The sequence below is a fragment of the Alternaria incomplexa genome, assembly GCF_024043165.1.
Source record: "Alternaria incomplexa strain BMP 0042 chromosome Unknown scaffold_1, whole genome shotgun sequence".
Lineage (NCBI taxonomy): Eukaryota > Fungi > Ascomycota > Dothideomycetes > Pleosporales > Pleosporaceae > Alternaria > Alternaria incomplexa.
The window spans coordinates 4036033-4048297 of record NW_026249850.1 but is presented as its reverse complement, the minus strand read 5'-3'; the positions used below and the strand labels follow the sequence as shown (position 1 = coordinate 4048297).

At 51.4% G+C, this 12265-nt stretch overlaps 3 protein-coding genes across 3 annotated transcripts; 2 read left to right on the top strand and 1 right to left on the bottom strand.

The window, feature by feature from the left end:
- Positions 1 to 1318: 1318 nt before the first annotated feature.
- Positions 1319 to 1716, top strand: J4E90_001423 (uncharacterized protein; the record flags this gene model as incomplete). Its single annotated transcript, XM_051431011.1, has 2 exons — positions 1319 to 1326; positions 1401 to 1716. The coding sequence occupies 2 exons, from the start codon at positions 1319 to 1321 to the stop codon at positions 1714 to 1716; spliced, it is 324 nt and encodes a 107-aa protein (XP_051296498.1).
- Positions 1717 to 3970: 2254 nt separating this feature from the next.
- Positions 3971 to 5011, top strand: J4E90_001422 (uncharacterized protein; the record flags this gene model as incomplete). The annotated part of the gene is made up of 2 exons (XM_051431010.1): positions 3971 to 3974; positions 3996 to 5011. 2 exons carry the CDS (start codon positions 3971 to 3973, stop codon positions 5009 to 5011), a joined length of 1020 nt encoding a protein of 339 aa, XP_051296497.1.
- Positions 5012 to 7284: 2273 nt separating this feature from the next.
- J4E90_001421 (uncharacterized protein) lies at positions 7285 to 8970 on the bottom strand (the record flags this gene model as incomplete). The annotated part of the gene is made up of 1 exon (XM_051431009.1): positions 7285 to 8970. The coding sequence occupies one exon, from the start codon at positions 8968 to 8970 to the stop codon at positions 7285 to 7287; it is 1686 nt and encodes a 561-aa protein (XP_051296496.1).
- Between the last annotated feature and the right edge of the window lie 3295 nt (positions 8971 to 12265).

The following is a 12265-nucleotide window of genomic DNA, read 5'->3' as shown; positions in this document are numbered from 1 at the left end:
TAGAGTATTAATATAGAGTAGAGTAATAATAGTAGTTAGTAACTCTATGTAGTAATCTTATTATAAATCTATTTTCTAAATACTTTATACTTACTATATATAACTATAGAAATAAAGATAACTTTTTTTCTAATATTTACTATAGATATAGTAGTTTAATAATAATAATAATAAACTTCTAATAGTAATAGTAATAAAGACTTCTTTAGTAGACTTAGAGGTTAACTTAGAGATAGACTTAAAAATAGGAACAAGTAAGCTATAAAGCTATTAGGCTATAGAACTATTAAAATATTCTTAATTCTAGAATTTAATATATAAATAAGCTTTTTAAAGTATAAATACTAATAGTAATAAGGCAGTCACTTCACCTAACACAGCTCTTGAAGCCGCTGCATACTTTGTCCAAAACAAGGCATTCGCCTTCAATTACAGAGCGGCGTAGATGCGTGCCGTAGCGAACTTTCTAATGAGGCTTTTCATGCAGCAGCTGAAGATATCGCGCAAGCGCTTATTGTGGCTGGCAGTACTATCGATGTCAGGCGAGACGACCAGCCACTTCTGCTAATCCAGGAGACATTCCGCTTGTGGATGCGCTGTCAGAACGAACCGAGAACTGGACATTGGATGGAAGCCGGAACGGACACGCACGTTCAAAGTTGTTAGAATAAGCTATGCTAGCGTTTTCTTGAAAGGGAAGGCAGCACACTCCATGCAGCTGGGTTAGTTGAGCGAGCTATTAAATCCTCACTCTGACAACGCCACCACCCGTCTAGAAATGTGACGACTTCATCTAGCAGGCATAAACAGCATCCGCACGTGCTGTCACCTTCCGTACTGAGCTTAGCGCTATGCCTCCGCTGCAAAACAGGCCCCGGGGCCGTGTGATTGGTCAATCTTCGTACTGATGATGACTGATGCTGTCTGCATTGCTAACTACTGTTGTTGTGTCGTGTTGTTCGTGTACAGGAGCTCCCAACTTAGAAGTAAGTGCACTTGCACAGTAAAATATCATGTGATCTAGCCAGCGTGGAACGAATGTGTATAAGTACGACGTGTTCCTGGTGATGTGAGAACACCACTCTCTCTATCGACATCGAGTCATCACAGGTCGACCTGATCTTTCAGTCTAGCACACTTTTCTCCGTATCGAAGTTCGTACTGTACAGCAATAACCTACTCATCATGCGCTTCTTCGCCATTACCACCGCTGGAACGCTCCTGTTCCAAAGCAGCACCATCATGGCCGCCACGGTCGACCTTCAGGTAAGGCTTACTTGAGCAATCACGACCCTGGCCACAAAAGCGACCAGCTGACATGTTTCTGTTTCCTTCAAGGCACGAGGCTGCTCCCGCTCTAACAGCGGTAAACACTGCGCCTCCTCCTCCGACCAGTCTAGCCAAGGAAACGCTCGCGCCGCATTGAAAGACCTCATGAGTCAATGCCAGAACGGTAACCTAGCAGGGAACGCCAAACGCGTCTCCAGCAACTCGTACAACGGTATTGTCGCCTACGCCTGCAATAGCTTCTGCCGCACTGGCTACATGCCCTGCCAGGACGCTGAGTGGAGCATCAACCGCGTCATCAACGACTGCAACGATGGCAAGGGTATGGGATGGGACAGCCAGGAGACAAGGGGCACGTGGTATGGCATTGCGCATGATTCGGACAACCCGTGCGGCTATGGCTACACGGGTCGTGGTGCGACATACTAGTAGAGATGAGTTGTGGAAGACCAATATGTTTATTTCCATAAAAACCAGTAGTTGGATGACAAGGTTTCCCAGCCTCAATAGCAGCCTTGCGTCAATCAAGAAATCCGTGCACCACAAATGGCCAGCTCGCAAGATTGAAGATAATCGCGTGCAGGTTGCGTACCAATGAGACAAGTACATAGGGTCGGATCGCAAGCACATTGCGGCTCATCTAGTTTACGTGGCTTGGGATTATGTACACGTACTATGCTAAATCAAGACTACGCGGATATTGTGCGCTCGTTGCTAATTAAAAAGTGATTTTGACATTCAATAGCTGCAGCAGTGTCTGAATTGAGGCGTTTTCGTTCATTTTGAACGACCTTCTTTGTTTGTAGGAATACACGCTCACACTCAGAGCTCATTGCCGGACGAGTAAACGATTCAACGCCATCGCGGAGAGCACAGGGTAATCAGATGCATAGTGAACCTAACACCTCAGAGGATTCTCAACATCCCGATCGGCCTTATTGGCACTAGCCATAAACCTATCAGGCCTACAGGCCAGTGTTGTGCGGTTCCTTCGGCGTGGTAGACACTGAAGTTGCGGCGGGCCAATGACCACGCTTACGAGCTTGCTAGAAAAGATCAAGCGCAGTATCGCTATTAGTAGTACCCTCATTGTCCTCCTTCTGTGTTGATTCAGCTACATCTACTTCGTAGCTTGCGTACACATCCTGACCTACGCGCTTTGCCTCCGCGATCCGTTTCTTTTCAAGACTCCATTCGAGCTCGAGATAGGTAAAGTAGGCCGCAGGATGCAAGGCAACTGCGCATCAGTATGCTGGCGTAACATCCGTAAGGGTTTAGTATTCTTCAAGCTTGGTGCAGTAAGTATCAACAGCGTATGAACAGTAGTTGAAAACCTCTCCGGGGTGGTCGTCTGCGACTTTTCAGCGTGCTGGAGCTTCTCAAAGAGGATATGAACTTGCCGCTAACAAAAGCTCGGTGGATGGTGCCGAGATTTCCGTTCTACATGTGGCTTGCGAAAAGACCGGCATATCTGCAGTGAAACTATCCTTGAAACATGGTATGTCTCCCTCTTCGAAGGACAAGGAAGGCGGAACATCGCTCCGAATCAGTGTTGGGAAGCTCGCAAATCCATGGAAATTTGCGAGGCGTGTCTATGATCACGTCGGTCCTTCGTACGATGGAACGATCGTTAATGTACTGCTTGCGGTAGGCTCTCAGACACCGATCTCAGACGTCGGTAGATTGAACTACTCGTTATGGGAAGACGACGGGAGAGACGACCCTCTAAAAGGCCACACTGAAACTGATACCTTGAAAGGACAGCCGCAATACAACCCCTTTGCAGGAGACATCCAACGAACGTAAGCAGCAAAAGGAGTCTTTCTGCTTCCATACCATATATCTTAAGCTAGATAGCTTTACTTTGTAGACTGTTTATCTCTTCTAAGAAGAGAAATATATCCAATCTTGAAAATTAACTCAGTTAGACCTTGTGACTAGTAAAGTCAACGTGGCTCTTGATGGTTCAACAGGTGCGGCTCGAAGTGTCTGTTCATGCATCCGCGAAGGATCTAGTGCCAGACCAAGTGGGCCAACGACAGGCGGGGCGGCACGGACGGATGCCTGTCTCCGGAAACGTCATGCCGGCAAATGTAACAAGCACGCAGGCGACAAGCGTTTGGTAGGCGATGTTCCAAATGTATTGATCGAACACAGCGGGTGTGGGATTCGCGTTGTTGAACACTACCGAGGTCCACTGGGTCGGACGAGCGAAAGACGGTAAAGAGACTGCGGATATCAGGCCTTTGTATCACAACGCAGCTGATCTAAGATCCAAACATCGCGGAGACGACTAAGCGCTGAGCGATCGGGCGGGAAAACGAGTCATGTGTACTTCGGTGCATGGCGCAATAGGAAGGCAAGAGCCGCACCGAACGATGGCTATCGTGCGAAAGGATCGAAGGATTGCAATAGAAGGCTGCCCCGCGCTTCCTTCTTTATCCTTTGACAAACATTGCAGAACGAACACTCGTCGCCAGACATGTCAATACCTGTACCAGATATCCTCGAGCGTGTTGCGGCCGCCGGCAGAGCTTACGAAGCCGAGCAAATCGGCTCGCGAGAAAGTCTCATCGAGCTTGGTCGAGACCTGGTTGCGGCACTCGAGATACCCAGTGAATTCCTGCAGAGAAGCTTCTGGGCCGAGGTTCGTGACTGAACCTGTACTGTTACCAGCATACTGATGAGTCTGCAGCCGGCATTGTCAGCGCACTGCAAGTTTGCTGTTGAAGTCAAACTCTTCCAGCATCTTAGAGATGCAGGCGAGGCCGGAGTTAGTCCGGGCGACCTTGCTCAAAAGACGAGCGTTGACCCCATTCTATTGCAACGGATCATGCGTCACCTAATCGCTATGAAGATCGTTTCTTTCTCGAACGGTAGATTCCTCGGTACCCGTCTGAGCCATGAACTCGCAGCGGACAACTATCAGAAGAGCATTGACTTCTGCTATGACGTGTCACGACCGTCGTTCAATGGCTTCCCGGATTATTTCAAGACGAGTGGTTACAGGCTACCCACGTCGCCTACAGAAGGACCATTGCAGGATGCGCATGGAACAGATTTATCTTTTTTCCCATGGTTGGTCGCAACGCCTCCTCATCTCGACGAGTTCGACAACTTCATGTCGGTGTATCGCGCGGGCAAGGCGAATTGGTTCGACCCCAGCTTCTACCCGGTCGCGGAACGGTTGATTGATGGCTTTGATCCCAGCTGCAGCGAGGCCCTTCTGGTCGATGTCGGCGGGGGTCGTGGTCACGACGTCCAGCAGTTCGTGACTCAGCACCCTTCTCATCCGGGCAAGGTTGTTCTTCAGGATCAAGAGCCGGTCATCGCGGCTATCAAGGATAAGGAAGGGCTTTCCTTTGAGAGTCAGGTCCATGACTTCTATACGCCTCAGCCCATTCAGTCAGCCAGGGCGTACTCACTGCACTCGATTCTCCACGATTGGAATGACGAAGAGGGCGTCAGGATTCTCGAAAGCCTGAAGCCAGCGCTGAAGCCCGGCTACTCGCGGGTGCTGCTGAACGAGATTGTGCTTTCAGAAGAAAAGCCCACCATCGCCGCCACCTCCATGGATATGATGATGTTAGCACATCTTTCGGTGCGCGAGAGAACGGAAGCGGAGTGGAGAGCGATAATCGAAAAGGCTGGTCTGAGGTTTCTAGCGATCTATAATTACCCCGGGGTTGCTGAGAGTGTTATTGAAGCGGAACTTGGTGAATGAGGCGCGGAGCTGCAAATGACAAAGGGAGCGAGGTACCATGTGCCATGTAATTAGGAAAGTAAGAATGAGTGGAGTGCGCGTTTAACGCGAACTGCGGTTGATCCTCGTCGGGGCTGGTCATTGAGACTAGGGATGTGTAATGACGCGCATTGTGTATATTGTGTGGTGATGGCAAGCGTGCAGTGCTTCAGGTCAGCCCATCGCCGGAAGGACCTCGGAGCAGCTAGCGCCAACCGAATGTTTAAATACGGCCCAGGTGATTAGTCCGTCGCTCTCGTCCCTGCCGCGTGTGCGCGCCTCGATAACCAACAAGCACATTGATGCAGTACATTCGAATGATTGAAAGTTCCCATTCTGCCTCTATCTTGGTCCCCCTATGGATGCGCACCCCCTAAGCCGACCTTTGTGGTCTGGACGTTACCCAGGTACAGAATCACTACCTTAAGACAAAGCATGATCACATGCCTACTCACAAAAAGAAGCCTCATCACGGCCATGGTACATCAGCCATCCGCCCCTAGGCCCACAGCAATATATAGTACCGTCAGGCCGTTGAATGCCGTCTCCATATTGAGGGTCAACGGGAGGTGAACTCCAAACTGGAAACATGCCGTTGGTATGAGCGAACAGACGCTGGTTATGCTGTACAGTCGCTAGGCGTAGCCGCTCTCCTATGCTGCTGAAGCTTCCACTTACCGGACGCGGTCTCCGCGTCCCACGGGTACCATGAAACGGCTCACGACCCATGTGTCCCGATCTACTCCCAGCGTTCCTGGCAGCAGCGGTGTCATGTTGTCCAGTGCTTGTCATCACTGATTGTACAGCAGCGCGAGCCGTGTCAATGTCCATTTGATTGAGACGACGTAATCCTCTCAGGCGACGAATCATGGAGCGAGCTTGCGCAAGGCTATCGAACCGCTGCTCCGATAACTCATGGTCTTCAATGCGAGATTGGTTGTTGAGAGCCGCGTAGATCTCGTCGAGTTGTACATCCAATGCAGCAAGTTCTTCACTGTAGCTGTCGGTGGGCGAGGGCACTCGAGCATCGCGTGGAGGCAACGCTCCATGGCTCAAAATCGCTTCGGCTGAGTTCGCACGAGAATGTCCGGGCGAGCGCATAATGCTTCGAGGAGTCGGCGAGGACGGCTGTGGACTATAAGGGCCAGGGATCGTGGGGTCTCGGGAAACACGATCTGTCCGAACCGTCTCTGCAAACTGCACGTTACGTGACGGTGAGTTGATACCATGCGCTTGTCCCATGGTCAAAGTGTCGAAGTCGTTCGCCAGACGATCGATTTCCTCGCCTCCAGATCGGCGCGCAGGAATGCGGCGACTAGCTGTACCCCTATTTCTGATGGTGTTCAGATTCTCCATGGTACCCTGTAAAGCCTCGACGAAACTGGGAATTTGGCGACGCTGACTACTTAGTAGAGACGCAATATGTGCCCGGACTTGATCGCGCTCGTTCGGCAATAGCTCTTCGTCAAGCCAGTCAATTGGAATTGGGTGTACGGCATTGATGTTTCGATCGCCGTCCAACGGGATGTAATCGGCATTAGCTGCTCTGCTGACAGCCGCTGCAGTACGGTATTGCCCGTAAATGGTGTGAAGTGTGCGGTTGTGAGAAGCCATCTTGTTGTTGTCGGACAGGTTGGGCCTGTAGACCTGCAAGTAGCCTGAGAAGAGAATCTGCCCTTGGGACTCGTGTGGAAGGTGCGTTTCAGATGGGTTGATGGCGACGATAACACTGGCGTAACTCGTTCGCAGCTTGTAGATATTGTTCAAAGCTGTAAGTTTTACCAGGGTTGAAGTAGGAGTAGACCAATCGCCGATTGCTGTGGAGTATGCGCACTTATATAGCTATGGCCGAACGTGGTCGCATAGCCATCAGCAGATCGAGTAACGCCACAACTGAGAGCTTTCACCTCTCTTCAGTGGCTGCAGATAAAGGCAGTAGTAGGGAATTGAGTACAGTTAGTGAAAAGATCGAACGTGTGTGAGCTGTCCAGTCTCTCAAGTAACCCGTTGCAGCCACCTTCACCGTGGTCGCGACCCAACGGTCCCGAGGTTTGTCAAGAACCGAGTTTTTGTCGCCTTCGGCGACCTTATCGCATAATCTGCCAGTCGACACCAGCCACTTCACAATTGTTGTTGATTTTGGAAGTCAATACCCCACTGTTTTTTTAAGTGATAGAGCGAAAAGCCGATACAGGATAGACATGTTTTCTCTATTTACTATGCTTGCTACTTACGTGTGCGCCAAGTGAAGATTGTTATTCCCAAGCGTCCCAGAACTGACTCATATCCAGGAACGGAGGTGGCGGCAAATCCGACGACGACGAACTTGACTCCCCGTAAACATCAGGTGCACCTGCCTGCAGAAATTGGTCATACAAGCTATGACCCATTTGACGGCGTCTGTTGTACGCCTCAGCGGCACGGTAGTTAGCAACCTGTTGAAGAACCTCTTGTTGCTGACGCAGAAGCTCCCCAGAGTCCATTGACTCAAATTGCGAGAAATGATAGACAGTCCGATCGAACTCTTCTTCCACTCGCAAAGGCTCTTCGCGCTTGGTTTCGCGCGCTCTTCCACTACCGTTTGCTTGATTTGGGCCGTCTGGTCGACGTTCCTCCCGTTTGGCTGCATCGAGAACGCGCATAGCTTTCTCGTGCCTTGTCCGCGCAATGGCAAGCGTTGCAAATCCGAATTTGCGTATCTTTTCGTAGTCCAAGCCCGAATAGCGCTCTCCTCTGATGTGAACTTTGTCGAGGCATGCCCGCGCGCGGTCTATGCTTTCGATCACGTCCTCTCGGTAACGTGATTGAGTGATGACCTGGTTTAAAGTCCTCATCGACTCGGAAAGACTGTCGTCGATCTCTTGCAGTTCGTGCTTCAGTGAAACTACTTCCGAGGCAGAGGGAAAGCGGGCCGGCACCAAAGAGTTCTGTTCCGATGGCGCAGTAGATGTGCTCCGCTGTGTCGGGGAAGAACCGGTTGTCCGCGAAGAACCGGTTGTCCGTGAAGAAACCGTTGTCGGCGAACAAACTGTTGATGCTTCTTCCGCATCCGCTTCTGACGTCTCCCAAAGATCATCAGCGAGCTCCAGAGCATCCACTACGAGCGCGCGGGAGTCAGATAAGGCGCCCTTGCACTTGCGTTCGAGCACGCGCACCTTCTCGACTGCACTGCGAGCTTTCCGAATGGCGCCGTATAGATCGCGCCGCGCAGCTGAGCTGGTGACGGTCAAAGCAAGCGACTCGAGACTGGCAAGATGCTCTTCCTGAAGCGCCAGTTCGCGGCTTGCAGCGCTGTGCTCCACGACTAAAACGCGTGTCTTCTCGTCGAGCTTTGCGTCCTTGAGGAAGTCGGTGTGCCTGCTCGGCTTTCGCATCCTGCTGGAGCTTGATGAACTTCTGGATTGCAGACATGAGCTTGGTTGGCTAACCGATGGCGGAGCGTGGCCACGCGGGACTTCTCTCTTCCAGGCATCTATATCGCGAGGACGCTTAGAGGATTCCGGTTGTACGCCACGCGTATTATGAGATTCACCGTCCCAGTGGTCCATCGAGCGATTGGAGCTGCGGCTCTCTTTGTACTCTCTTGCCGTGTGGTATGTTCGGTTGCTGGTCGCATCCGTGGTCGTTAGGTCCGCAGTGGTCGAGCGATCACAGTCCATATCCTGTTGGACTGTCTCCAATAGACCCAAGGTCTCTTCTGCAGCTTCAATAAATCCGACGTCTTTGTAGCTGTTGCTGAATAGCTGAGAAGTGATGTGCTTGTGGACCGCATCGCGTTCACGAGAGTTCAGATCGCGCAGATACGCAACAGGGACCGGGTGGACGACGTTGAGTTTGAGGCCAGTTTCTCTCACAGAGATGAACTCCGCGAATGGCGCATCTTCGACAGCAGCAATGCTTTTGTAGCGGCCTCCAAACGTATAGACTGTTCTGGGAGCCATTGCGGTATTGTCTTTGATGGGATTAGGTGCTGGTGTCGTGCACTGGATATTCGCCGATAACTGACAGTACAGGTATCAGGAGAAGCGCGCGCTGTAGAAGTGTGCTCGGTAGAGGTGTGGTATAAGATCTTTTGTAAAGCTGCGGAGAGCGCGCGTTTATATACACATACGAAAGGGGTGTCCAGGCTCCAGCAGTCCTCTAGTTCTCGTCATTGTTCTTGGCGTATGGTCAATTCTTCCAGTGCGTCATTGGGAGAAGAGGACCCGCTACGATGAACGATGAGAAGCCGTGCGCACTGCTATAGCAATTCTCGTGTGCCTAACAAGCGCGCACAGACCCGAAATTTGGTGTCCATGTTACAATCGAGAATGAGATGAGACATATAGTTTGTCGAGTTTAACCATGATGACCTTCGAAAAGGCGGCCGAGCGGATGAGACCAGGCTCCATCCGGTTCCTCTGCGGTACCGACTCGATCACTCCAATAACCTCCTCTCTTAATACAGGTCTTTTCCATAGTCAGGTGTGGCGTAAAGGCGCTTGAGGCCTTGACTGTATTTTCCATGTGCTCCCATTCATCATGATCGTCGAAACCGCCGTTCATGAAAAGCTCTTCTAAAGACTCTGGGAGAAGGGTCCTTACGTCGAAGTCGACATCAATTTGTTCGTAGTCCTCCTTTCGGTAATAGCCTTGTTCTAGCGGCTCCTCGTCTTCAGGATCTTCCTCTTTTGCCATGTCGGGGCGAAGCATGCGCCACGAACAGTGCAGTACACGGAGCTTCTGGAAATTTCGGAGAGAAACAATCGCTGGGCCATCCTCGGGAGGCTCACTCTATCAAATGAAATTAGTCTGGAACACTGACAGAGGTTAGTCACTTACATCTGTGTCCTCCTCGCTGAGCATGAGCTCCTCCAACGAGCGGCCGGCGTGTGTAGCAACTGCTCGAATGATTTTTTTTGATTCGTACCAGCTCGAATCGGACACCAGAGCATCACCACCGTTGTACGTTAGCTTCTTTAGATGCCGAATGTTCGCGAGTATGGTTGCTAGGCCATCCACATCGAAGACAGAATGTCTAAAGAACAGCTCTTCCACGTTAGAGCACGGAGCAGCACCTGTGGGGAATAAAGTGCGTAGGACGTCCTCGCTAGGCGAACCACCCATTGCTTGCCCTACAAACGTCTTTACCGAAGGGATACTGAGATAAAAACACGCCCAATCAGGAGAGCTGCTTCCTTCGTCCAGAGCGTAACGCACGGCGACCGTCTTGAGATGTTTTAGGGGAAGCTTTGGTGCCATGACCGGGTTCTTGTATCCTAACGCGATCTGCCATAGAACAAGTTCCAGACAGTCCTCCATGCCGACTTCTGAATGTCTGATGGTCGTGAGATAAGGTAGATGGTGCAGAAGGATCGCGATAATGGCGTCCTCGAAGCCTGCGTGAATTCGATCTTCGATAGATCCAATCGTGTCGTACGGGCGAGGTGAAAAGTTGAAGGCATGAGAGTATCGTCTCAGCAGATTCGATTCATCTACGCCAAACCCCGGGTACAGATCTTGCAGCCCCCTTGCTGCCTCAATGAACAAGGCCTTGTCTTCTTCGGATGGCACAACGCCATGCTTTGGGTGGGAATTACGCAAACTCTCATTCGCATTCCAATTGTATTGCCGGCTTTCTGGAAGATTGAGTTCCCTGATGTACCACCCTAGTCGAGGGTTTGCTATTACGTCTCTCAAAGTCTCCCAAAGAAGCGTGCGAGCATCGGTCGTGTCGATGACCTTCCATTTCGCAAGTAGTCGTGCATGCTGTCTCAACAAGGATTTGAGTAGTGTCGCATGGTCTTTGCAGGTAAGGGCAAAATTGAGAGTCGAGTCCGGGTCCAAGTTGTCGGCTATGTTTAGCTTGAGCTCCGGTGGCAGCGTAATGAGAGCCATGCTGGTGTTGAGATGGGATGGCTCTCAACGGACGCGTCGCATGCCATGCTTTATATCGCGACGAGCAGAGCATCTGGGCGGATTGCTAGAGCTGTACAAGCCTAGCGCAAGGCTGCGACGAGATGCCTCGCTCCTTGGGGAGTGGTGGAACGGCGCCGTGGCATGCGTAGCCGGCCCGCCGTCCAGCGCGCATCGCTGCACTGGGGGCCTGACGCCTGCCTGGAGCCCTCGCGGCTTGAATGGACATCTCAGTTCACGCGCGGGGTTACAGATCCTTTGAACATAGAACCTTTCATTGAGCAGTGGCACAGACAGGGTGAACAAAGAAGATGCAAATGCGGTGGGGCAGAGCAGCCTGCATCGCCCCGCGCGCGAAACTGACGCGTCTTGCGGCACGTGGCGCCAACTTCATCTCTACCTAGGCACCATTGCCACTCGCTGTACGAGTTTCGTGTCTAGACAATCCAACACGTTACTAGTCAACATTCTACAAACCCAGCGTCCCTCGCAGGCATACTACCCATCTATCTTCCGACACTCTCGCGCCTTCTCGTCGTCAACAGCGAATTTGGCAGCTAGACCAGCTGCTCCACCAACGTCAGGCTTTGCCTCATTGCCACACTCTGACCAGCAGGTCCACCTTGTCTGATCAACCTCTTCGTCGCCATAACCCTCCTCATCCTCTACATCGTCCGAAACAGAAAGATGCATGTCCAACACCACATCGTCTTCGCCAATAAGCACTATCAGTGCATCGGCCACGCTGATCATCTCGAGCATCTCCTCTCGCGCCGTTTCTGCCCCTTGCAAGAACTGGTTGGCAAATGCTGAAATCGCTTGTATACCGGGGTGGAGGGATAGTATACCCTGATAACGACTAGGTGGTCTGAGAGACGAGTCGTCGACCAATGCGTCGAACTCAGCCTGTATACAGGTTGCATATACCTTCAGGTTCAGAAGATCTGCTATAGAAGAGGACATTCGCGATGTGTCAATCCACTCTAAGCCAAGTGAAGCAGCATGCCTACCAGGTTGGTAACTCTGGCGATGCGCCGGGTTGCGGTTAAAGCAGGCGTTGCTGCGGGTGGGCCAGGTAATGGTGTCTGGTGTGAAAGTGACGTGTTTCTTCACTCGAGCCTTAGCGACTTTCGCTCTCGCTGCGTCAAACGACGAAAGCGCTCGCTTCACTGCAGGCCTCGGAATAGCGTCCGTCAGTACAGCTGGGTATCTCGTTCGCATCTGGGCAATGCGTATCGCTTTCGAAGAGCTATTGGTCGTCCACATACACCCTACGTCGCTTGGGTGCTGTTTCTCCCACGCTTCTTCATACTTTTGCGAGCACTCCAGAAGCTCCAGAAG